This window comes from Mycteria americana, chromosome 17 (genome assembly GCF_035582795.1).
Source record: "Mycteria americana isolate JAX WOST 10 ecotype Jacksonville Zoo and Gardens chromosome 17, USCA_MyAme_1.0, whole genome shotgun sequence".
Lineage (NCBI taxonomy): Eukaryota > Metazoa > Chordata > Aves > Ciconiiformes > Ciconiidae > Mycteria > Mycteria americana.
In genome coordinates this window covers 8,527,442-8,552,896 of record NC_134381.1, presented here as the reverse complement: position 1 = coordinate 8,552,896, position 25,455 = coordinate 8,527,442, and the positions used below count along the sequence as shown (strand labels likewise).

The following is a 25,455-nucleotide window of genomic DNA, read 5'->3' as shown; positions in this document are numbered from 1 at the left end:
CCTCACCTCTGTTACCACCCCAGCTGGTCCTTGGGACAATATTTCCAAGAGGATATTACGTGTTTGTCAAGACATCTTGAGTACCTGGTTTGTGTCAGTAATGAAATTTAAGGCAAATCTACAGCTGGAAGCATCCTCTAAATAATCCTTCTGTCTCAAATCACCTTTCATATCTCAACAAGCTCAAATCACCAAGAAGATAAAATTAAATTCAATCCTCACTTTAGGATTTACTCCAAATTCAATGGGTGGCACAGGAAGTACAGAATCCACGTGAATTTCCACCCCGTTAACAGGGGGAATATTCCCTTCCAGCCGTTCCGTTCCCTCCGAACCCTTTCTGTTTTTCAGGGAGCGTTCGTTGCCGATTGGTCCAGGCTTGTGTTCCTTGTTCTGTCCTGAGCCTTGATCTGAATCCTTAACAGGAAAGCAGAGAGACTGAATAATCCAATCTCAGGCCTTAAAAACGCTATCAAGAACAACACAACCACTTCACAAGGTCTCTCACTACGTGCTCTGGCTTGGCTGCAAATCCAGATTACCTTTTTATCAGACTGCTTCTGCACTTGCTCCTTCTGGCAGTCAGGCTTTGGATCCACCAGGCCAGCCCCATTCATCTCCTCTGGTTTGAGGGTGCCATATGGAGAACTGCGCTGAGAGGAGGTAGCGGAGGATTCCCGAGACTCCGCGCTCAAGTCAATGCCACTATCCCCCTGGCTGCCTTTAAAACCCTGCTATGCAAAGCACGAAATGTGTTAAAAGCCCCAGACTCCAACCCAGCTCCACAAAGGAGGAAAAAAATCCCAGAAAACAGCAACACCATGTCCCCTTTTCAAACCACATTCTTGGTTAACTGCAACGGAGTTGGGCCTGACCTGCAGCATCCCTTGGCTGCTGCTTCTCAGCTCTACGCAACCCTGAGACAGGTTAACCAATGCACCAACCAGACCATGGCTTTAGAATAAGGAAAAAGTGTCCCACATAGCAACTAGGCTGAGATTGCCAAACTCATTTCACTTGTGACCCAAACCAGATTTGAACTCTGGTCTCCAGGGGTGAAGCATTCAGGAACCTCCTTGCTCTCCCTGCATTAAGGCTACAGCTACACACTGCCCACAGGCATGAGGCACACAAACATGACCCATGGTATTCCACCATCCTCGACCACACTCTGCATCCAGTTAGGAGCATAACCCTGGAATAGCTCTAACCAGACCGTTACTCCAGATTTATACCCACATGTAACACCAAGCAGCGCTTGGCCCTCTAGGTCAAGATTTGAGCAGCATCAAGCTCAAATTAGAACTGCAAAGAGACAGTTTAAAATTGCACAAGCAGAGCTGAGAGTCGCTAAGCACAGATGGAGCTATGAGAAGCATAAGCCACCTATGTTAATATTTTATACACACAATACCTGAATGGCACATTAGGTGCCACTTACCTCAGTGGTGCTAGACTCAGTACCATTAAAGGTATTTACAGGCTTGCTCCAGGAATCGCTGCCAGGAGACTGAACGGAAAGAGCTGGAAGAGAACAGAGGGCAGGCTTCAGCTGCTTGAAACACACCTGTGAGCACACCTTGTACACCATGCATGTTACACTATTAACTTTCCATTTCTACGCATGAGATAGGATATTTTCACCACCTCGGAAAGCTAGTGCTGCCCATTCAGCTGAGACATGACACAGCACAACGAAGACAGGGTATGGAGAGCAAGGGTAGAGAACAGGGAAGAGATTTCTTAGGGAACATGAAACCAACAAGAGAAACAGCAGAGATAGAACATGGGAGGCACTAGCTATTCGGGGCTAGAGGATGAGAAAACAGAGGAAGGCAAAGTAAGAAAATGGCTGAAGTAGATCCAGCCCAACAGGCTAGAAAATGCTACGTAGGTTCTTGATGTTACAAGAAGACCCAAGAAATAGATTAGGAGACTGACATGGTCAACAACAGGAGGAGGATGGTTGAACAGTATAGCTTTGAACAGATGCTATTCCAGATGTCTGCTAGCTCCCTTCCCACTTCCAGCACCAGACAAAAAAAGGTTGTCTCCTCTTAAGCACAGACACCCTGTCCTTCCTGCACATGCCAGAGGATTCCCCAGCTGCGTGAAACACTCCAGAACAGATGGACCCAAACTTACCTGGGCTGTTGCTCTCCCAGATCTCTGTGCCCAGGCTGTTTCCAGAAACTGTTACGTCACTTTGCTCCAAGCACAAACTATTCTGCTTCTTAGCAAACCGAGGAGGAATGCGAGACTGAAGGACGCGGGCCTTAGCTGGTGCCTGAAAGAGAAAAGGCACAGGCCATAAGACCTGTCGCTGCACTGGGCTAACACAGTTTGCTCCTGGTAAGTTCAAACCCTGGATTTCTAAATGCTGCAATGTGAAAAGCCCCCGACTCAGGTGACAGAACCATACAAAGTAGTTCCAACTGCCTCCCCCTGCCTTTTTTTAAATTTTTATTTATTTATTTATTTTTAAATGGACCCTGTAGCTACTGGGAGGTTCCCCCAGTCTAATAAGGCAGTGAAAAAAGCTGTCTTCAGCAGTATGAGATTTTTTTTCTTTTGGGAAGGTGGGGGGATAGTTTTGCTTTGCTTTGTATGCTAACACTACAACAGACTTGCTCTGCTTAATTCCTCTCTTTTACTCCAGCTAAAGCAAGATCAATTAATAATTTCACAATACAGAGATGGCTCTTTTACAGAGCCAAGATCTGAACAGAAAGAGAAGCACAACTCTGCAACTGCAAGACCCTTCCCACTGCACATTCACACATTGGTCTTCAGCTTAATTCTAAAGATGCTAAGCAACCAGGCTTTTATAAGTTTGCTTGCGAGACTTTCCAAACCTACCACAAGCTCTCCTTGTCAGGAAGGACTTCCCAGCGATGCTTTTCATTTGTATTTAGTCCTCCAGATTTCACTAAGTCTCCTTTCATGTCACAATATTCTCTTAGCCCCCTAGGACCTGCAGTCTTCCAGTACATGTAGACTAATGGCCCCCTCCTAAACATAACTGAACTAAGCTATCCACACTGCAGTCTTCAATCTTTTCTTGCAAATCAACTCCTTTATCCTATTAGGAACACAAAATTGTCAGAGCTTCTTCCAGTTTGTTAGTTTCTTTCTGGTCAGGTGCCCAGACACAAACATCACACCTCCTGTAAGGAAGCTACCACACCTTGTTCTAGCAAGAACACATTGTTGACAGCAAGAGTGCAGAGGTCCTCCACGGCTCAATGCTGCCCAATATCCCACCAACTAGCGCCAGCAACTGGCTTAGTGAGCCAAGCTGCTTTGGATGAGGATCGCTTTAGAAAACCCTCCTTAACTCACAGTTAACAATTCTGCTAGAAAACAAGAAGTCAGAAATCTAACCATCCTTTTCAGACCAATGGCCCCTGCCCATCAGAGCCAAAATATGTTTCTGGGGCCTAGGAAACATATCCTGTACATCCCAGTACAGGATCTGTACTATTTTGGCCAACTGCATGTTTTTCTGCTCATCCAAACACTTGTTGGGGTCCTGTTCCTCTGACTGCAGTCCAAACAATGCATCAGGTTAAGCTTTTTCTGCCTCCCATTCCTCACCTGAGCAGCCTGTTCCTTCTTCCTTCGCTCCTCTTCCAGCAAACGACGCTGCTTTTTAGTAAGAACCTCAATGAAGCCTTCACTTGCTATAGAACCTACTTCATTCTCTTCCGCTGTGTTCGACACCCGATTATCGATGATGGCACCTGAACAAAGCATATATGGGGAAAAAAATAGTGCATGTGTGTATGCATATAAAGATTTATAATTGCAATAATTTAAAGAGTGCATTCCAAATAGAATCCACGCTACAGGCAAAGAAGTTCAGCCAGCAGCACTGCAGCTAAGCTTTGAAAACTAAGCCACAGTAACCTGTTGACATCTACCAGTCACTATCCTGCAGGCCTTTGCTCTCCTCTGCCTCAAGATGAGCACGGTCCAGCTGGGAGAGCTTGGGAACGTGAGCCATGTGGTAACTTGGGTAACTTTAGGTGTAGTATCAGTTGAAACAAACCTCACACCTTTCCAGGTACTTTTGAAAACACACCCATCACCTCTGGATGTAAAACCATAGTTCCACGAACGGCAAAAAGCCAAGTCATGGCCTCATGCCAATGGTTTCAGTGATATTCATTTCTTGCCTCTCTGCCATGAGCTCAGACTCAATTCCCCACTCTGGATGCTCTTTCAATTTCCTTCACACTACTTAAGGTATTTTGGGCTTGAAATTCAACAACTTAGATAGAAATAGGGAAATATTCTCCCTAAACCCAAACTTTCTATAGAAGAAGCATTAGAGAGACTGTCAGATCTGGCTGAAAGTTTGGGTTTAAAATCATCTTTGTCTTCCATGTTTTCCCTATTTAGATACACTAGAATCTTCATGTTTGTGTAAATAAATGGAAAAAAAATCTAACCTGATATTTAAAATTACACTGGATTGAATCAGTCTGGCTTGAAGTCAGCCACACTGTGTTAACCCTTTAAAGAAACAAATGAACTAAGACACTCACTTCCGTAACTCAGTTCAAACTGTGACAAGGCCTCTCCCTTCTCACTTGCTCTTTGCGCAGTGGATTTGGGCTCCTTCTCTGGCTTTTTACCCGGCCCCTCAGCACACTCTGAGTTTGCATGGGAGGCCCTATCCAAGCTGTAAATGGAGTGACTGCTCCCACCACTGGTGTTGCCAAGGCCCCCTCCTTCTTCTGGAGACCTACAAGGAAAGAAGGGAAAGGAATTAGACTTGTCACTAGAAGATGAGTAAAAGTAGCAAGAAGAAAACATATGGGCTAGATTTTCTTTATCGGTTTTCTAATCGCACCTCATCCTTCCCCAGCCTTTGCTCAACTGAAGCAGATGTTAAATTCTGAGCACACAGACCATTACAAGGACGCTACCGGGGAAGTGGGATAGAAACGGAACAATACCTGTACTCATGAGTCAACCAACACACTGCCCCTGCAAGAGAGCCAATACCCTAGCTTGTCCCTACAAGGGGGGCTCTGTGCTCCTGTACAGTGTCTCCTACTCTCCTATGACACTGCTCTAACAGCTCCCATGCTCCTCTTTGCAATTAACACACATTTCTTGGCAAACAGCAGGTGAGGGGAAGGGAGATGGGGAGAGGCTGATGACATTGAGGAAAAAGGAAAAAAAAAAAAAAAAAAAATAGTTTTCCCATTTCATTTCTCCCAGAAATTTTTGCCCATTTGACCACCATCCACACATCACTCCCAAGCGTTCAACTCACAAAAAAGCGGCACAGTCAAAGGAGAAGCGAAGAAAAAAAGCTTCCCCCTTCCCTTACTTTCCCTTTCTACCTGCATGCATCTTTCCAGACATCAGCTCTCCTCTCCCTTATTTCCATATAAAGTACTGCTAGTTACTACATCCAGGAGCTGGGGGAGATGGGTCACAAGAGGACAGAAAACAAAGAACAAGTTGCCTATTTGTCAGTGCTTTAAACCCAATACAAAGCAGCTGCACAAGACTTTTTTTTCTCCTGTTCCTGTTAAAGGAAAAGGGTAACAAGGGAGCTGTCAAACTGGCCCAGGACCAAGGCCCACCTTAACCCAGCATCCTGTCGATCATCAGATTTTTCACAAGACACTTGCAAGGAAATACTTAATCCCTAGCATTGGAGTTGTTTTAAAATACTCTCAGGAGGAACTCCTCCCACCAGACAAGGAACACACAGCCCTGCCTGCCATTCATCACCGGTCTCCACTAAGGTCTAAGAAAATATTTGCTCAGGCAAAGCTAGGACTGGTGATGTCACACATTGCTTTCTTGCCACAACCACACTACTGGGAATCCAGGTGCTCAACCTGCACAGCTCACAGCAACTTATCCCAGGAAAGCCCAAACCTCACTTCTGTGCTCTGCTACACTCCATTGGTGACCCATGACAGGAGAGGAAGGACATAATAGGTTTGGAGTTAAGGACCAGGATTTCCTTCATTATCTTTCATGCCTCCAGTGAGAAGCAGTCCATAGAGTGGAGAGCTGTCTTGGCCTGAAACTAAGGTAAAGAAGAGCAGCACATGTCATGGCCACAGTGTCTCAGCAACTTCCATAAACCTGGATTCCCAGTGTGGAATCAAAGGCATCAATTGGTTGTAACACAGACAACAATGAAACCCATGGTTGTCCTAAGGCTGGATAAACGGTGCTGGAAGTCACCCGCACTAGATAAAGAGAAACACAGCCAACAGCTCCTCACCCACAGTCCAGCCCTTCTCCACTCCTCCAATATCTGCATATCAGATGACAGGTATCTGTACATCAGAATGCAACTTTACCTTTTGCTTTTTATCAGTGTTCCGTTCTGCTGGCTCTCGTATCTGGAAGCTGCCCCTACACCAGTCCTGACGGACTGCTCCGCAAACCCTGCTGGCTCGGCCTTGCGGCTCTGCCTGTCGACAAGCGGCCTTTGGCTTGAGAAGCTCCTCTTTGCCAGCTCCCTCTTCTCTCCCAAGCTCCCACTCCCGAGGCCACCCTCCAGCTGGCCTTCGCTCTCTGAAACTCCATCTCGCCTCTCCCGCCGCTCGCTGAAGTCACTGCTTTCAGATGCTGTCTCCCACTCCTCATTGGCATGGTCCGATGAGTTCTGGTAGGACAGCTCAGGAGACCGTCTGCCAGAGATGCTGCTCTTCTCTGCAGTAGTCAGCTTGGGTCTTCCAGGCCACTGGCTGGGCAGCAGGTTGGGGCCTCCCTCCTCGGGGTTCCACTGGCCGACCGATTCCCTCTCTTGCCTGAGGCGCCTGAATCGCGGGGGCTTGTCTTGGCGAGGGGGACGCCGCCTCCTGAATGGCCTGTTCTCTATGTTCTCCTGATCTGCTGAGTAATCCTCCTGGAAAAAGTGCCTTTTGTCATCCAGATGACTCTCGTCAAAAACCCGGCTGGAGAAGGAATCCATGTGTTTATAAGAATCCTGAATGTAGTCCCTGTCAGCCTGCTGCCTGCTCCCAAAAGCGTCCGATGGAGCGGTGTGGCTGTACTCCTGCCACCCTGCTCCCCCACTCCTGCCTTGCCACTGGGTGGGCTCCTTACCCATGAAACCCCTTCGCCCATAGCCAGAGTTGCTCAGTCTTGGCGGCAGTGATCTCCCAAAAGCTCTCGGAGCCCTCATCTTAGGATCCAGACTATTGTGATCATCTGAATAGATTTTGTTGGACCGCCAAGACTCTTTGAAGTCTCCTTTTTTCAGATCACTGTCCTCCCTGTCCAGCACAGAGCTTTCATTGCTGTTTTCCGAGCCCCTCTGCCGGCGACGCTTGGGGAGCTCCTCATATTCTGACCCTTCACTGTGCGTCTCACTTGCAATCCGGCGCCTTGGCTTGCCTCTGGGGAAGTCCTCTGGCTGGTTGAACTCCCGAAGCCCTCGCCCTCGGCTGCTCCGCTGGTTGTTATAGACTCCCCGGCTGCCCACAACAGTGCCTCGGCCTCTGAAAGTGAACTCTCTGAAGCCTCTCCCTCGCCCACGCCCTTGACCTCTCCCACCAAAGGCTTGTTCCTCATCAATGAAGATCCAGTTGTTTCTTTTTGTGGGAGGGAGATCACCAGACTCTCTGGATAGTTTGTTCTCCCAGGTTCTTTCTGGCTTCTCTTCCTCTTCTTCCTCCTCTTCTTCCTCTTGGGATTTCTCAGCCTCTCGGGCAAGGGTGGCTTGGGAAGAACCTTTGTCATCCAGCAGGTAACGTGTGGAGTTCAGTAAGGCTGCAGAATCATCGGACTCATTTTCTACTTTCTGAACAGCCGCCTTCTCCTTCAGTGGGCGTGAGGTGTCCTCTCCCTCCAGTTTAACCTTCTCCATCTCTTTCTCCTTCTCTTCCACCTTGAGGGCTTTCAGGACTGGTTTTTTAATTGGGCCTGATCGCCGCGTCCTCCCCATTTGCTCCTGGTGCTGACTACTGGTGTTCCGGTTCTCAGGAGCCCACTCTGTTGTCTCTTCAGTGGCCTGTTTAGTATTAGCTCCTTCTTTCTTCCATGGGTCAGCACTGAATGACTGCTCATCCCTGGGCACTTCTTCGGCAACTTCTGCTGCAGTCTCTGCAGGTTTCTGATGGTGGCTGATATCCCAGCCATTATATTCAGGCTTCTTCTCTGCTTGGATAAAGTCAGGCTCTAGGGGCGAACACCTCAAGTTTGCATGGCGGCTGCCAGCAGGACAGGTTTCCTGCACAGTCTCCTGATGCTGAAACAAGAGATCTTGGCCTATCCTCTGAGAAGACAGGCAGCTGTCAAAGTCTCCTTGGGCCTTCTTGTCAAAAGCATTCAAGTACTCCTCCCCTCTCTCCTCAAAGAGATCTCGCTGGGTGCTCAGACTCTCCGGCCTTCCAGGAGAAGCAGAGTAACTGTCATTCCTGAGAAGGAAACAAACAACAAACAAAAGAAAGTCAGCTAATGCAGAGCACTGCACGTCTCTCCAAGGGCCCAGGCTGGGCACAAGAGGTGGAAACAAATAATTTGGGGTTTGTTCTAAATCATGAGGCAATGAGCCTATAAATACCTGAATGCTGGGCAGATCTGCTGTGGCCCCAGGCTGTACTGCCTGGTTTGTCAAATCAATGGATGATAAAGAAAGCAGTTCCTATGATGGCCAGCAAACTTAAGAAATAAAGGGAGATTCAGCCTCCAACATATGTGGAGATCTGAAAACAAGGAAGTGGTTTCAGAAAGTCCCAAAGAATTAAAAGACAAACTAGAAAGTATCAGAATTTTTGACTCATTGTTTTCTGTACCTACCCACGTAGGTGACAACCCACATAGGCCTCTCTCTTACTGAACAGGCTCCAAGCTGGTCAGCCTCGACTGGCATCACATAGAAAAACTCTGAATAGCTCAGTAAAAACTCTGTAAGCACCTCCATGACAAACACGCAACAGTGTTCTACAAGATCAGTACCTTGGCCTGTTCAGAGATAACTTTTGGGTCAACCCTACATCTGCTTTTCAGTAGGAGATGACTTATGGCAGCACCTCCCATCACAGCATGCATGAAGACTGGGGAGTTCTGCACTCACCTGGCATGCAGCCCCTCCATGGTCATGTTGTCAGCCTGTTTTTGATGTGACAGGGAGTACCCTTTGCTCTGCAGAGATGTGTAGCTCTCCTGGCCCCACACTGGCACAGGGTCCAAGGGAGCAGCTTTCCTTTCCGCCTGCCCTACTTGACAGTTCTGATCTTCAGACCGACAGCTGCTCCCACCGATGGAGTCCTGCTGAATCATGGGCTTCATAATTCCTGGTCACGACAGAGTTCATACCATTAACACTAGGATCTCATAGCCAAGAAGAATTAACAATGCACAGCTAGCTTGACTGCCCTCCCTTCCAGGGCAGCAGGTGACTGCAGCCACAGAAACCTTTCTGGTAGAGGGGAGCTTGTGCTTGGGAAATACACAGCTGGGAAATACACCTGGAGTGATATAGAAGGTGACACTGCTTTCAGAACCCAGCCTGCACAGAACACTACACACCATCACTGACAAGCAGGTGTGTAAAAACAAACCACAAACTCAAGGGAATTATTTATACATCCTGATGTTTATATTCACACCTCTGACAATCAGTAACAAGGTAGGAAGGTGCTAGGAGCACCCAGCTCAGGAACTACAGGATTTCTCCATCACATTTCTTGAAGGGGGTCTATTAAGATTTCACATGATTACAGTAACTCCCAAACTGATCCTTCTCCTCCAAGGGGCGAGATCTGCTTTTATACCCGCTAAGGCTCCAAAGCTGTTAGGGAAGATCTTCCATTGCAGTGCAGGAGATGGACAGGCAGATGCCCTCCCTTCCCAACCTCCTCTGTTCCCTCACCAGCTCTCATTGCAACCAACTCTTTCTCATCCCTAGAGAAGGTCAACCATAGCCAGCCAGGATACAAAGTCTGGACAGAGGTAAGATGGGTGAAGCACAGCAACGTTCCAGATATAGATCAACTCAACAGCCATGATAAAGGGAAACACTGAAAACACCTTACCTGAAGGGTGAAGGGCTGAAGGGTAGAAATCCACGGGCGTGCGACTCTGGGCCATGCGAGGGTCCATATAAGAGGGCATCATCATCCAGCGAGGATCAAAGCCAAGCATCTGGGGATGCGGTGGGTAGAACGTCCGTTGGGGATGGGAATGGGATGGGGGAGGATAGACTTGCTGCTGCTGCCAGTGCTGCATCTTGTACAACTGCTCCTGCAGAGAAGAAGGATGGGCCGTTTGACATGAATGGTCATGGTGCCAGGAATCACACTTGCAAACTGGCCAGCCGAAAGAAAACACATTCCATGTGTTAGAGGCTCAAAAACAGATCAGATGGGAGTGTAGAGCAGATAAGGGCAATTCACTACCAACTGGGAATGTGGCGCTGTTATTCTCCAAATACCCAGAACAGCCAGAATATGTTGCAGCCAGAATCTCAGACCACTATGGGCCACACTACATGGCCAAATGCAAGGGATCAGCTTTGAGACTCGAGTTTGCATTTTCTCAACACTTCTATGAGATACAGGACAGCTTCCTGTCACACACAATTTCCTAATTGGAACCCAATACTTTAGAAGATGTTGGTCTTTGGAGGAAATGCAATTATAAGTTATTTAGTGTGCATATATATTAATTCTACTCATGTTAGCCGAACAGATTAGACAAGAACAACCTAAACTCAATTAAGAGAGCTATTAATATTTTATAGTATTTCCTGTGCATCCTCCAGAGATGGGCTGACACATTCGGGTTGCGTTCCACCTCCTACATGGTCAGTCCATCTTCCTTTAGCTGAGGACTGTCATGATGTTAATCAGATTTCACACTTAACTTTTGCTAAAGGTCCAAGAAGAACCTATATTTGAAGGGAGCTTTGTGTACTGAAGAAAGCTTTCAAAAGGTAAACAACTCCAATTAACATAAAATATGTCTATTTACCTGTCAAACTTTCCACCATCTTTTCTTACTAAGCTTACAAAGGTGTCAGACACTAACTTTATAAAAAAGCCAATCCCCAACTGCAGAGCAAGAGAGACAACCTTAAATCCAAACCTGACACATCATTACGGCAAAAGAGAAACTCAGATAAATGCAAAGATTATATCTGAGTTATCTAGTGCTCCAGTACCTTGGAGAAAATATTTCATTAATGATACCAACACTATTTTTTATTTTCTTCTTTTCATGGAACCATTGCTACCAAGGCAGCAATACCAGCCAGTCAAAATACAAACTGCCCCATATATACTAATGACACAGAGGATAAGAGAAAATAAAATCAGAATTTCATGTTCTTCCAGTAGCAATGACCTGTGATATTATTAGCATGACAGCAAAGACATCCAATTATTTTTAGTTTAAGAGCATCTCTTTAAAAGAGTAGCATTAGCAGCGCTTGCTGCTGTACATTTGAATCATGAACATGGCAACTGCCCAGCAACAAGCACAGGGGAACATCCATAAGAGAGCAATTACTGAGCTTCCAAGCAAAAGCCAAATGTGAGCTCTTCACTAAGGTTTGCAACAGCGTTGATTATATCACATTTCAAGTGGTTATTCTGTGAAGAATGGCAATTAACTTTGCATTATCTCAAGCCTGGATATTCTGTCTCTTGCTTTGACTCTGCTGCCCTAAGGAGGCTCACTGCATCTGGAAGAAGAGCTGAACAGTATGTATGGCACACCAGCACTGTAAGGCTGGGCAAGATGCAAGACATATAAAGCAGTTCAGGCTGGTCTCTCAGAGCGCCAGAAGAGAGTTTTCAATGAAACAAAAATGAAACAATTAAGACCCAATATATTTACGGTGCAAAGAAAATACATTTTTGAAAATCTCACAGAAAAAAGTCGGGTAGGTAGAAGATGAGAGCAGATGTAGAGGACCACCTCTCTGCAAAAGCAAGAGGCAGAACGAGAAGTGTGCCACTTCACAACTCTCACGTTCAGCCCAGAAGCAGAGTCCAACCACCTGCCAACCTAAGCACAGTCTGCCCCAGCAAGCAAATGGCTACCCATACCTAACAGGGTGAGGGCACAGCAAGTGCAAAGTGAAATGGATGCAGCTGATCCCCAAAGGTTTTCCTTTCCCTTGGCCTGTATATTCAGCTCCCTATCACTGCAGCAGTGCTGAAGAACAGTGGCACTCATCTTGTGCCAGGGAATAAGAATAGGTGTTCACCAGGTTCACTGCCAGCCAAAGGCATTCAACACTTCACGGGATCAGACCTACAGCAAGTACCAAGGTAGCCACACTGCTGCTCTCCTGACATTGGACATGGGAAGGCGAACATCCCCAGCTTCTCCTGCATACACACGTTTGCAAACCAGAGCTCTGCTACAAACCGCATAGTCCTAAGATTTCACATTGTCAGGAGACACCCAGACAACTGTGCAAGACAAGTCAACATTTCTGACAGCAGTGTCTGCTTTTCTCCCAGGCAAGTGACAAACCTGGCCTGCCCACACCTCTCCCCAGCCACAGAAAGCCCTAATCACAACAGCTCCAGCATCACAGGGTGCACATAAAATTCACATAACCTATATAGAGCCCTTTTACCCCCATCAGACAGGATACATCTGTGATCAAAAGTACTGAAAAAGGTCAGGGTACAACTCCCATTTATAACTTCCCAGCCCAAAGACGGTTGGTTAGTTGGTGCCAATTGTGTTGAGAACCAAGCAAACACAACGGCTTGGTGGGGGTCCAAAGGAAGAGGGGTGGGAGTGTCACACCTATTACCTGCTGCTGTTGCTGCTGCTGCCTCTGGAATCGTGGGGGAAGAGACTTCTGGTATTTGTTGAATTCCTGTGCTGGGGAGGGAGCTTCTCTGAGCTCCTCCTCACTGCTGCTTTGGGCTGCTGCTGCTGGGGCAGGAGTCTCCTCTTCCAGATAGCCAACAGAGACATCCTGTGTGTGAAACTCAGGGCTTGCTGCAGAGAAGAAAATAAGCCTTGAAGAGCTCTGCTTGTGACAGGGCTTGAGTGCACCACCGCACCACAACATAAACGGATGTGGGCATGTCCTGACTGCATTACATGGTTGAACATTATTACAATCATAAATAGCACGTCACACAGTCTCCCTGATTTGCCTTGACAGCTCTAGAGTGCTTTGTCCATCCTGTTTTAGTGATAAATTCCGAGACCATCCTCTGCCATCAGCCTTCTGCTTAAGCACTGGGGGGGGGAATCCATTTCCCCTGTCACTCCTTAAACCTGCCAGCACTCACTGATAACCGATTTTCTGATCTGTGGCCCATAAGCACTTTCTCAGTATCATCATCCAATCATGGGAAGATCAAGAGGCCTGTTCCAACCAGGTCTCTGCTAGCACAGCTGACTGAGCGTAGATAAAGGTAACCAAAGAAGTCTGCACTTATTTTAATTGTTTGGGGTTTTTTTTTTTTTTTTTAAAATGAACCTTCATCACCAATCCAAAATACTCTGCAGAATACGTGAAGCAGCTGATCTCTCAAGTGCAACTGAAGTACCCTCCAAATGCTCCCTCCCAGGAACTCCCCCACACTTCAGGTAAGAGATCAGCACAATAGCAAAAAAGCCGTTTTTACAAGGTGAGGCAAGCAATGTTTCTTTACCTCTACGGAAAGCATGACCATTCTCTTGCACAGCATTCTTCTCTGTGCTTGGGGGTCGCAGGTCTTCATTCTCTGTGTGTTTCTGGGTCTCTCCACTCTTCTGAGCCAGTTTGCATTTCTGATCGAGTTGCTTCAGCTTTGCAGCGCAGGCTGCCAGACGCTCCTCCCTGGCTCGCCGCTCCTCCTCCTCCCGTCGCTTCCTGGCTCTCTCGACAGCCTCCGAGATCTCAGAGTGCACAAACTTCTGTCTCAGTGGCACCTTTTCTTCTTTATCCTCGAGGGACTGCTGTCTGAGAATACTTCCCAGTGGGGGCTTCTGCCAAAGGAAAAACATTCCTCAATAAGCATGGCCCAAACATCTCCTGTATCTTGAGCTTTGCATCCCATGCTGAGAAAATCCCCTCCTGACTCCCTCCCCTCTAGCCTCACGCACACAAATCCCCCTTTTGGTGCGGAGTTATTGCTATCTGGTTCAGCATCTTCATTTTCTCACTGTCTGACAACCCCACTGCTCTGGACCAGCTTCAATTTCTCTTCTCCAGTGGGAGTACTATGCAGATGGATTTCTCTCCAGCTGGATATAAACAAAGAACTGAGAAATTCCTCAGCATCCTGTTTTCAATAAAATGTCAAACTAGCCTCTTAAGGACAGCAATGCATCGCATCCAGCAGCACAAGCCCACTCACATGAGTTCAACCTACCTGGTATTCAGATGCAGAGCTCCAGCCATTCAGCTTCCTCGGAGGCTGCTGTGAATCCTGCACCTTCCGGACTGACCGGGACAAGCCAACTGAGTCGCCCCAATTCTTTCCTTCCTCCAAGGTGTGTTTGACATCTGCACTGTCTCCAGAGCTCAGGGATAACTGTCGCTGCCTTCTGGGATCCCAGCTGTTCCTTTCACATAAACAGCTTTGCTATTACATTTGCTACTTGCCTCAAAAAGCACTTGCAGTCTTATCAAGTGGCAAAGGCAACTGACTCTAACAGAAAGGAAAGATCCAAAAAACAAAAAAATGCCAGAACAAGCAATGCGCTTTTCCTCCTAAGGTGAATAACAATTAACACCACTATTGTGCAGCAGGATAAAGGTGAGACACAGAAAGGGGAGGAGAAAAAAAGCCTGGCATCCTGGCACTCAGCTTCAAGACCCACACATCCTTGAGACTGCTCAAATGATGGCCAGTGGCATCAACAAAGTCATAGTATTAATCAGGGGACCAAGCCTCAACATTTAGAACAAGTTTTAAAAAGATCCCGCTACTGTTTACTTTTACTGAAACAACTGTAGGTGCCAATACAGCCACTTCTTACCACTTCTGTCGTCCATCTTTAAGAGTTTCTTCCTCTTCCTCATCTTCACTAAACTTTAGTTTCTCAGAGTAATCCACTTCATCATGAATGCCTACAAAGGCAGGATTGGAGAAGGGATATATGACAGGAAAGAAACAGGTCCCTTGTCCTGATAAAGCTTATGCCTTATCTGGCACTAAACCAGAGAATGCCCAGGTTTGGCATAAACTACTTGGAAAACCAAATGTCCACAACAGGTACTGGAAATGCCTCGAGTAGTGTGGACCCACACTGCTGAACAGCTAGGCTCCCAGAAAAGGAGCAGCAAGCAGCCTGGGAATGGAGGCTGCAAATGAGGAGACAGCCACCAAGCTAGACCATGTGCAACTGGATACTGAATGCCATGACTGAAAAGGCAGGACTAACTCTTCTTCCCAGCAGCCGTACTGCTATCCTCCTGCTGTTTGGTGTTTTCAGGTTTTAGGAGTCTTCAGATCCGGTTCCTTGAGTACAGTGTGATGGAAGGATCAGAAGGATCCATTGTGTCATCATTTACACCAACAGCAATTTCACAACTACATAGACCACTCTTTGCTTCCCCTCCTTCCTTCTGTGGCAGTGAAATAGAGCCACCAGAATATCCTGGCTATTTCATGCTTCAGGAAGGAGTACTACTTTTCTTTACCTCCTAAGCTGTGGCCTGAAGCTAGAGAATGGAAGCACTTTACCTGCCCATCCGTCATCCGCATCAGTGTCTAGTTCATCCAGCCCCTTTAGGTTCTCTGCATTGATAATGGTGGGCCGAGGTGCTCTCTCTACTTGCTGCCGAACTGGACGTGCTGGGCGAGACAGGCTGAGCCTGTTCTCTTTTCTACAGGGAAATGCAAAGACATGGTTACAAACAACAAACAGTAAAGAAAAGAATGTAGAGCTGAGCTTGTAACAGTGAATCAGTCCTTTTCTACCATGCACTTACATACAAGGGCTCCAAGTTTCTCTCCCTGTCCAGCAAGTTTCTTTCCCTTGTCTACCTGGTACCCACTTCCTAGGGCTTACAGATCAGAGCTGCAAGCCTTCCAGTCCAGGATCACACACAACTACTTCTCACGTCCCCCTGCTCTTCAGACACACAGTGCTTACAGTCCTGCATCATTTCAGATGCTGCTGTAGCTGGAGCAAAGCACTGCTTCACTGGGTAAAAGTCAGGTTTCCTCTGTGGCTGCCTGCAGCTTCACCCACACAACTGGATCCTTGGCCCAAATTATTGCATAGTTTAAGGTTCATGTCACACCCTGAACCTGCCTCTCAAGTGGGACAGTCATGGCAGCCTTACCCATCCTGGTCATTCATCTGGTATTGTCTGAAAGGTACCCGGGGCTCAAGCCGAAGCTGAGGAAGGGGGAAAGACCCTCGGTCCAGCGATGCAGGGGTCTCAGATGGCTGTTGTGGGCACATCTGGAACAAGGCAAAGCAGAATAGTCTGGTTTTTCTCCTTGCCACAGGAAGGCTTACCCAGATTAGGTTACAACACGAGCATGGTAGCTGCATCCGCACAAAGGGAAAACAAACATTTCACGTCTGGCTGCCTAACAGGCCTCGTGCTAATGGTTACCCTCTCCAGCTCTAGAGGGAAGGCAGCAACTTTTCCTTGGGCTGAGCAAGGCTATGCTACACTATCCTAGCATGAAAGGGTAAGTGCACAACAGGGGAAACTAAAAATAGGTCAAGAGAAGGATCTCTGAGCAAGCCCTGGGAACCAACTGAGACACCAGAAAACAGATATCTCAGCTGACTTCTTCAACCCATACACACATTGTAAGAAGCAAGGATATCATACAGCTGTGGAGAAAGGGCAACTTACAAAAGCAGGTAGCATGTCATGGTATGTAGGTGGTTGGTAGACATTTCCCATGAACTGTGAAGCCCCTTTGCGGATAGGCTGAGCTGGGCGGAGAGACGGCTCCTTTGGATCGCTGGCACTCACTGAGGAGGGGGCTCCGTCTCCGGTACTAGAGGTCTTGCTGCCCAGCTCAGCAGGGGAGGCGGTCAGAGATGTGGCAGAGGTTATGTTCCTCCCACCGCCCTCCCTCCAACTGGTGACATCTGGAAAGGAGGTAATAATTACGTTAACGTTTGTAAATGCAGACAGTCACTCTGCCAAAAAGTCTTGAAACTCAAAACACTCTGGTCAAGCCCTAATTACACTGAGCATGTAGAAAAACATCAAGGACCAAGGAAAATTTCCAAAGGCATTTATTTTCCTAAGAGACTAGCACCATCAGCCATTACTAAGTAATTGCCGCACCAGTGGTGTCCTTATTTGTCAATAAGCCTAAATTCCAACCAACTCTGCTCCCCATCTCCACAGTCCTTATCCTGCAAAATTAAGGCCAATTAGATCATGCACAAACACTCAAAGAGAAGTCACATTACACCACCCACTCATTTCACTTGTGACTCTCCCTTAGCCCGGGGTAAGGGGCCTGCTTTGCAACACCACACAGCAATTTTTATGAAACAATGTAGTAGATGACAGTCCCTACTTGGCTGTCTGGACCACAGACCTCAGGCAGTGAACATCAGCACTATATGTGAACCTGTGGTCACCTGCTAAGCAGCTTGACACATGTAAGCTCACAGAAAGATAAATGGAAATTTAGAGATGGAATATCTGATACTACTGGCATGAACTGGCATCCCCCTGCTCAAAACACAGTCTATGGGGTTACGAGCTGGGATAAGGCAGAAAGACACAATCATCCACTTACTCTGGGGGCGGAGGCTTGGTCCTGGCCCATACGACGGATCTAAGGCGCCCTTTTCTTTGCCAACCTTGTCCTGCTCGCCAGCTGCTTTCAGCGTCGGAAATTCCTCGGGAGAGAAGGATAACAGTCGGCTTGAGGCCCTTGAACCTGTCAGACAAATAAGCGTGGGACTCAGAAGATCTTTCCACTCTTTCAATTCCCTTAAAACATCAGCCTGGAAACGTGTTTCCTGAGAATCTGGGCCTCCAGCATATTTAAACCCAAATTACTATCATACCGGCACCTCAGCTCACATCCAAAACACTTTCAGACACTGTCACCAACACAACAACACATGTCCTCACCCAGTACTCCCACACTCTTAACTTGGGATCTTCATTTAAATTCTCATGTTCAATGAAGTCAGAGTGAACTTTCTCAGCTTTCAATTATTTTTGTAAAGTACAAAATTCAGACTGAGGCAGAAATATAAATTCTGCAAGATCGCTTATAGATGACACCTTGTTATCAAGTATTTGACATTTCTATTCAGACTTTCTGCTCAGATCTCACTCTACCAGGGAAGTCTATTGTTAAGATTTCTGGCAATATACCCAGTGAAAGACCACGGATAAGGACCAAGTGCTATATGCTATACCCCACTCTCCTTCCTGCTGCTGCATTTTCAAGATGCAGATGACTGGCCAGATCAGGGCAGGTTCGTTTCTTGTCACTGGCAAAATGTCTTGCTGAGTCATCAGCCACCCTAGAATGACAGCTTTCTGTCCATTCGAAAGACTTGCCAGTGACTGGAAAACAAAACACAGCAATTCTCCTAAACCTGTTGGCAAGATAACACTGAATAAAAGGAAATTGTCAGCATTATTGCACTACTAAACGCTAAAAAAATGGCTTTTTTGAGAATGGTTTCTTCGTGTTACTTGGCTAATGCTCTTTTTAAAAAGGGCATTTCAGAATTACCATGTTAGAAGTATCACCAGTGAGTACTGAAGACCTGACAAAAGAGTCTCATCTATCTTTATCCTTCCTTGCCCTAAAGAGTCAAGAAGGATTGGCTTCTTTAAGTCATTTTCACTTTATGGAACTTGCACACTGCACAAGACCTCCCATCTGAAGATTTTCAGGGAAGACACTGCAGCTGCTGCACATAACACCTTCAAATATTTTGGACAGATGAGAATACACAAGAAGGACATTTCTCAAATACACTACAAAATATCTGAGATGTGCCAAGTTCTGATTTCTACTGCATTATTCTACTGAACTAGAATGGCAATGAGAATATTAACAACATTTAACTGTCTTTCAGGGGAGACTTCCACCCCCCAGGTAAGGCTGCTCAATGTAATGACGGTTAATATACAGGCATTAACAATTTGCACTCTAACCCTAGGCAGCATCACACTGATAGAAGTTTGGTGCATCTTTTTTTTTTCCTCCAAATGCCCCTTATACAGAAGACACAGGCACGGAGCAGTCCATAATTAACTTACTAGACCACATTTCTTCAGGATATGCTCTCCAAAAAAAGATTTTACAGCAGTAATACCTAAAAGAGAGCAAACAGCAAAAGACTTTCCTCTTTTCCAATAATATTAGAAACTGCTGTATTAGTTTAGAAGGAAAAGCAATTGTTCAATGCCACCAGAGAAGAGGTGTGAGGATGGGATGGCCCAAGAAGTCCTTTCAGCCAGATTTCTGATGCTTCTGTGATTCAATTACCTTCTAATTAAGCTGCTCTTAGCCACATATGCAACCCTTTTCTTGGGCTGAGAACTCTATAGTGATAAGTGTGACCTAGAATGAGTTTTCAAAAAATCTTTAAGAACATTGTTAGGTGATCAGATTTCAAAATGACTGCACAGGAGGTGCACACAGCAACTCTCAAAAAAGTACCAATTAACCAAACAAGACACAGCCTTTGCACTGGCCACCAACCTCAGGCAAGCACAAGTCTCTGCTTTAACATTTAGCCTTTGAGAAACACCCTCTGATTAAGGGACTCATTTAATTCAGGATAAGCTTGTCTCCTCCATTTCTGCAATCTGCAGCTGCCTTGGTTCTTTCAAATCTCTCTGCAATTTCACTCAACAACTGAAGGGTTCCAGGTCTGTTCACATTAAAACAGTGGAACTGAGCTGTTATTCTCACTACAGTTTTAATGGTAGTACTCAGTGCAACTGGAAACCACCTCCTGTGTGGAAATGGATGCATCTGAAGACAACTAAATACCCCATTTATGTTAACATTGCTTCAGGATCCTCAGTCAAGCAGAAGCCATTAGCAGCACAGTTACTCAGGGAGACTTAATAGAACGGCCCCAGCCAAGGTGTAACCAAGTGCATCCTCCAACAGCTTCAATGCCACTTCCACCCACCGACATCATAATACCCTTGGACCAAGGATGCTGTGTACAGCCTCCCCGAGTATTATCATTACAGCCTCACTTGTGACCACCTAATTAGGTTAAGTTGCCCATGCTACTAGCCATGGAGATGCCTACATTTACAGTCTCCAATGTCCTCTCTTCTCCTTTCTTCTTTTCTTCTAAACTAATCCCTCCCCTCTTCCACTCTGTTTTCTGCACCTTTATTACACACTGCTCTGGGCTGATGGAAGATGCTTATGAGGGGGCAAATGTTTCCTTTCTCCTTCAAAACCTTCACCTCCCAGAACTCCCTGCTGCTTCCCAAGTGCACGAATCATTCTGGTTCAAGGTGGTGATGAAATGCATTCTGTTCAAGCTATGTCTTGCACTGGCAGACCTGAACAGGCACAGTTGCATCATTCCAGCCAACACACTACACAGATTGAAAACAAGACTCATATGGCCTCACTGCACCGTAACCAAGACAGCTGTGTCCCATTCCACACCAGTCTAGACATGGAGGGCAGGAAAAAATAAAGCCCACCCCGTCTCATGCCTGTCTGGGAGAAGCAGGCACATACCCAGCTCCGTTTCTGTTTATCATACTCACCACCTTCTTGTCCTGCTGGCTTTCCATTCAGCTGCGCCCATGACTTTGGTCCACCTGGCACTGAATTTGTACTCTAAAAACAAAACAAAACACAAAAAAACCCCCAACACCCACAGATCAGTGAAGTCCCATAACTGTTTCTCATTTCCTGGCTGGCACCTGCTATGGTTCAGACCTCTAGATCACCCATATTATCACTGGATACCACACGTCTCCCCAGCTTCTTGTCGGGGCTAAAGTTAGCTGCTCCCCACTCCAGTGTACTATGATACTACAGCAAAAATCCTCTTCTCTGCCCTGCCTCTCATCTCTCCTCTGCTCATCTTCACCAACTATTTCCTCAAACCATTCCTCTTGCTTTCCTCTCTCTAATCAAGCCTTCCCTTTGTTATGTTGCATTTTCCCAAATGGTCCCTCTTAATCTTCTAGATTTGTTCCATGCTACACCTCAGCTTGAAGGCTACCCTACCTTCTCATGCATTAATCACTCTTCTCTTCAAAACCTAACTCCTGTCCTGATTTCCCTGAACCTCAAGGGCTGGGAAATTTTTTTAAACTGAAAGTGTGAAGTCTGCAGCACAGAGGGGCCAGGTCCCTGCACTCTCTGAGGAAGCTTTCTTACTTGCCAGTAGCTTTTTCAGGTCCTGACACTGGCTACTTCTCCCACATGACCAGATCTCTTCTTATCAAGTCTCATCAGGCTGGGAGCAAGAGCTGGATCCGTTGTCACCAAGCGACACTTGAATTAGACCCAAAGTAAAATAGTTTACAAGCGCTAACCAGACATCCCACATTCCAGCCATTCTTTCTAGATTGAAGCTATACTTTCTGCACACACTTGAAAGGTACAAAGGTAACGTGCACAGAATTATACCTTAACTGCAGCACAGCATTCCTGGGGCACAGTAACTTGGGAGTCAAGATAGTCAATTCTACAAGAATTGATTATACAGGAGCTGTTCTGTAAATTGCAGTCTGCTGATTCTTACTTGTGCAAGGCAACACAGACAATTAAAGAAAACCCTCAAGCTGTCTGGGGACAGGGGAAGCAGGGTGGCAGTCACAGAGACCGCTTGCACCTACCTCCTGACTGATTGACTGTGTCGGCTTCTGTAAATTGGAGACAGATTTCTGCAAACCCTGCTGCGGCAGCGACTCCTGCAGCTGTGCAGCCGTCACACTGGAACTGAAAAGAGACAGCAGAGGTGAGATCAAAGGGGAAGGAAGGCAGGAAGGCAGACAAACAACTCTGGCAATAAAGCAGTTGCTAAAAGATCAGGCTAACATTGGCTCTACACTAGCATGGACAACAGAGAACTGATCACTGTAAGGTCCAACACACAGCACAGCAGTGCACAATGGCTGCTGCTTGCCTGACAATACTTAGGAAAGAGTAGTTCTGCCTACCTCTTTTGGTCTGGCTGATCCTGCTTGTTTGCCCATCCTGTACCGTCCTTGGGTACTATAATGATGTTGGGGTCGTTTCCTTTGTTCTCAGACTTCAAGCTAGGCAAGTTTGCAGGAGGTGGCATGCGCCGGGCAGCAGCAACTTTCCCAAGACTCTGTAAGCCATGTCTAGGAATAACTAGTGAGAAAGGAACAACGGCAGGTCATAGACGGCTATATCCTGCTAGATAAGTAACCTTAATTAGCATACTGTGGCTGGGTGCAGTCCCAACAGAACTGTATGACAAGTGGCACCACTGCTGCTATGCCAACATGCAGGTCATTTCCCAGAGGACCATGGCGAAGCAGCCGTCTGTTGTAGCAGCTGGCTAACAGGCAGCCTCCTACAATGGTCGGGAGGGAGACAGAAATAATTCTCCCTAACAGAAAACGCCCACAGAGTCTTTTAGCTACCTGTGCAAATACTCCTCTTTCATTTCAGCAAGGAGAAGCAGCATTGCCCCTTTCACAGCTTGGGGAAATGGCCATTCAAGTCCACCTCTTAGCAGACAGACTAATAATCTAACTCAGGAGTCCTGAGGACTAGATTTTCCAGCTCTACCCATCAGATCACATTTATTAAGATGGTATTTTATTTTCTTTGGTTTTCTACCCCCACACCAAATCCAGAGCCAGTCCAGGCCATGTTTCCATTTTTTTGACCCCACCATCTACTTTTGGTTACATCTCCACTGCAAAACTAACTCGGGTTCTTCCCCAGAGGCCTTCAGTCTTTGACTCTCACCTCACACAAGATCTGACCAACTTAAGGCACTTCAGTCAGCTTAACTGCCCTGCCTTGGTATAATCTAAGGTCCCGGTAAGGCTTTCACTCAAGTTTGCAACCTGACCACTTTGCAGCAAGGAGACAGGCTAAATGAAAGGGCCAACAGCCCCCCAGCTGTTTTGCCATAATTCCTCCGTGTCTCTACAATAACAGCAGCACAAAGAACCGCAGTCGTTTTCCTTGAAGTCCTCATGAGACACAGGCTTAGACACCAGCAAACACAGCTCTGCAACCCAGCTGCTTCCCACTGGGCATCCTACCCACAGGGCCAACAACCTGAATTAGCTCTGCAACAACACTCTTCGAAGACACCAAAAGGAGCTTTCTGAAGGCATTTCTTACCTGTAGTTCTGATAGCTTCTATTGACTTTCCTTTATACTTATCAAACAGGCTGAGAGTCGAGTACTTGCTTTTCCCATCCTTTCCCTTGGTTATTTGCCCCAAACGATCGGACATTGCGATGAAATGTCATCTAGTAAGGAAATTTCTCTGCGCCGCTCCCGATCTGCCTTTTAATGAAAGACAACCAGGGAAACGCCATCAAACAGATTATTCAGCCACAGACAAGTAAAAAGTAAAATATGCACAACTGCTAGAACTGAAGACTTTTACTGAGCAGACACACTAAGTTACAAGGTTTTAACCCTCTCCTCTTTAGTCGCAAGAAGCTTGTGGGATTTAAGATTCATAAACTGAATGACAAGAACTGCAGGAACGCACTTCTCACAGCATCTTTTTTTTTCTGCCACTCCAGTGCCAAAAGAGGTGAGCTCCTTTAAGCATGAGAATACAAGAGAGGGTGGTCAACATAGCCCTTGCTTTAAAAGAGTAAGTCTAAAAATAAGCAGCTATGCACAAGGATTCCTAAACAAATGACAGAAAAGCACTGTATCTTATTACCACAATGGAATTTATCATGGGGTTTCCCACTGAATGCACTGGTAGCCGGGTTTGTAATGTTTAGGATTATGGTTCCACGCTGGCCACAGTTAATGACCCATACCAGCAATTAATGCTTTGAAAGCATCACCTGAAGGCAACAGAGTTATTTCTTCAAAATCCCTTTTCCCATCTGCTGGCCATGAGAGATAGTTCAGGAGTCCAAAAAAACCTGCTCAAATGAAACAGGTTCAAACTCTTGAACCTGTGGGTTCAGCAGTTATACTATGAATCCTGAAAACATTTTATAAAAAAGATTACTTTTTCTCCATTGCTGGCACCTTCAACACCATTTTAAACATACTTTTCACAATAGATATGATTTGTTAATTTTTCACTCTGATCTTTGCTGGCACAACATGCTGCGATTAACACCCTTCACGCAGGCAGTCTCTTTACTTTCACTTTTTGGCTCTTGGAGCCTAGGACAAAGCTGAAACATGGGGAACGCACACGCTGTAGCTCAACTTTTATCTCAGAAAAGAAACTTTGCTTACTTTCAATGGACCTTTCATTTTTTCAAGCATAATTCTCTGTTCTAAGTTTTCTCAAATCTAGGAGCTTAACGTAACCTTTTCACACATATTTTAGATTTCCATATTTTTGTTGTAAAGCCTCCACTTCAAGCCTAAAACTGCTGGCAGTTTTATTATACCATCTGCTAGGTCCCATCTTAAGGTTGCAACGCTGTGTTGGAGTAACAAAATGCTATATATATATTAGACCTTCCCACCCTTCACCCTTTCTGAAACTCATCCAGCTGAAAGCGTGTTTCAAATGCAGTCAGAAATCACTCTTTCAGAAAAAGAAACTGTATATGACCAGAGGCTACAAGTTCCACCAGCAATGCCTTCTCAAACATCATTTCCAGGTAAAAGGATTAGTCCATCACACATTATGTACAAAATAAAGCACAGACCACAGACATGTTAGATACAGCCAGTCTGAGAATGTACTGCAATCTGCAACTAGCCGAGCAAAGCCCATCTAAAGGCTGCTGCCAGGGGGCAAGTTTCTGACCAGTAAACCTGGCACCATGCAGCGTTCGTTCCTGCATTGTAGGATTTAAGTCGGGCCCGGCAGGAGCAAGAAGCTGTGTGCTAGGCAGCAAGCAGTGCGGTCGGGGATAGAGGAAGAAAAGTATTTTCTGTCACTCGGTAACAGCATCCACAGGATGCTCAGGAAAAACACCAGGCTCCACAAGAAGCCCACATAGCCACCTTTGCTGGACCACCACATGGGGCTGCAGCATGAAGGCTTGCGGAGGCAACAGGGCTGGCTGGCCTTCTTGAGGCACCTTTTCCTGCAGAGTAGCAAACAGATCTTTGGCTCCAGTCTGGTTCAATCTTTGCTCAGATGGTCACCGTGTGCCAAAGAAAACAATAGCTCCTCCCTCATTTGCCCATTTCCACTGTATTTTATTAGTAGGACAGACATAAAAGAGAAACGGAGAAAAAACACTGATTAGCACAGACTTGGCAGGAAAGTAGAAACCGGACTGAGAACAATGACCTGTTTGAAGTGGCAGAGCTGTGGGGAGCCCCAAACCAGAGCGAAGAGCAGAGGGTGCTGCACGCCAGCCCTCGGCTGCGCTGGCAAGACCACAGCCACCTGCTTTTACAGGTATATTGA

At 46.3% G+C, this 25,455-nt stretch overlaps 1 protein-coding gene across 11 annotated transcripts in view; it reads right to left on the bottom strand.

The window, feature by feature from the left end:
- The window catches only part of PRRC2B (proline rich coiled-coil 2B), a 51,913-nt gene that overhangs the window by 14,056 nt on the left and 12,402 nt on the right, over nucleotides 1–25,455 (bottom strand). For 4 of the 11 annotated variants that reach the window (XR_012778225.1, XM_075519812.1, XM_075519817.1 and 1 more), the window contains exons 2-22: nucleotides 23,226–23,393; nucleotides 22,058–22,235; nucleotides 21,734–21,836; nucleotides 20,651–20,723; nucleotides 17,676–17,819; nucleotides 16,769–17,010; nucleotides 16,241–16,362; nucleotides 15,636–15,778; nucleotides 14,929–15,019; nucleotides 14,319–14,511; nucleotides 13,617–13,932; nucleotides 12,761–12,951; nucleotides 10,023–10,230; nucleotides 9,062–9,281; nucleotides 6,339–8,402; nucleotides 4,551–4,750; nucleotides 3,598–3,743; nucleotides 2,146–2,287; nucleotides 1,442–1,524; nucleotides 543–734; nucleotides 223–417 (exon numbers count right to left, since the gene is read on the bottom strand). Coding sequence is in view for 10 of the 11 variants with exons in the window: in XM_075519812.1 (XP_075375927.1) it covers nucleotides 223–417; nucleotides 543–734; nucleotides 1,442–1,524; nucleotides 2,146–2,287; nucleotides 3,598–3,743; nucleotides 4,551–4,750; nucleotides 6,339–8,402; nucleotides 9,062–9,281; nucleotides 10,023–10,230; nucleotides 12,761–12,951; nucleotides 13,617–13,932; nucleotides 14,319–14,511; nucleotides 14,929–15,019; nucleotides 15,636–15,778; nucleotides 16,241–16,362; nucleotides 16,769–17,010; nucleotides 17,676–17,819; nucleotides 20,651–20,723; nucleotides 21,734–21,836; nucleotides 22,058–22,235; nucleotides 23,226–23,340 (5,361 nt within the window). In the remaining variant the exon portion in view is untranslated. The remainder of the gene's footprint in view (nucleotides 1–222; nucleotides 418–542; nucleotides 735–1,441; nucleotides 1,525–2,145; nucleotides 2,288–3,597; nucleotides 3,744–4,550; nucleotides 4,751–6,338; nucleotides 8,403–9,061; nucleotides 9,282–10,022; nucleotides 10,231–12,760; nucleotides 12,952–13,616; nucleotides 13,933–14,318; nucleotides 14,512–14,928; nucleotides 15,020–15,635; nucleotides 15,779–16,240; nucleotides 16,363–16,768; nucleotides 17,011–17,675; nucleotides 17,820–20,650; nucleotides 20,724–21,733; nucleotides 21,837–22,057; nucleotides 22,236–23,225; nucleotides 23,394–25,455) is intronic. The other 7 variants (XM_075519816.1, XM_075519818.1, XM_075519814.1 and 4 more) reach the window with 5 other exon arrangements.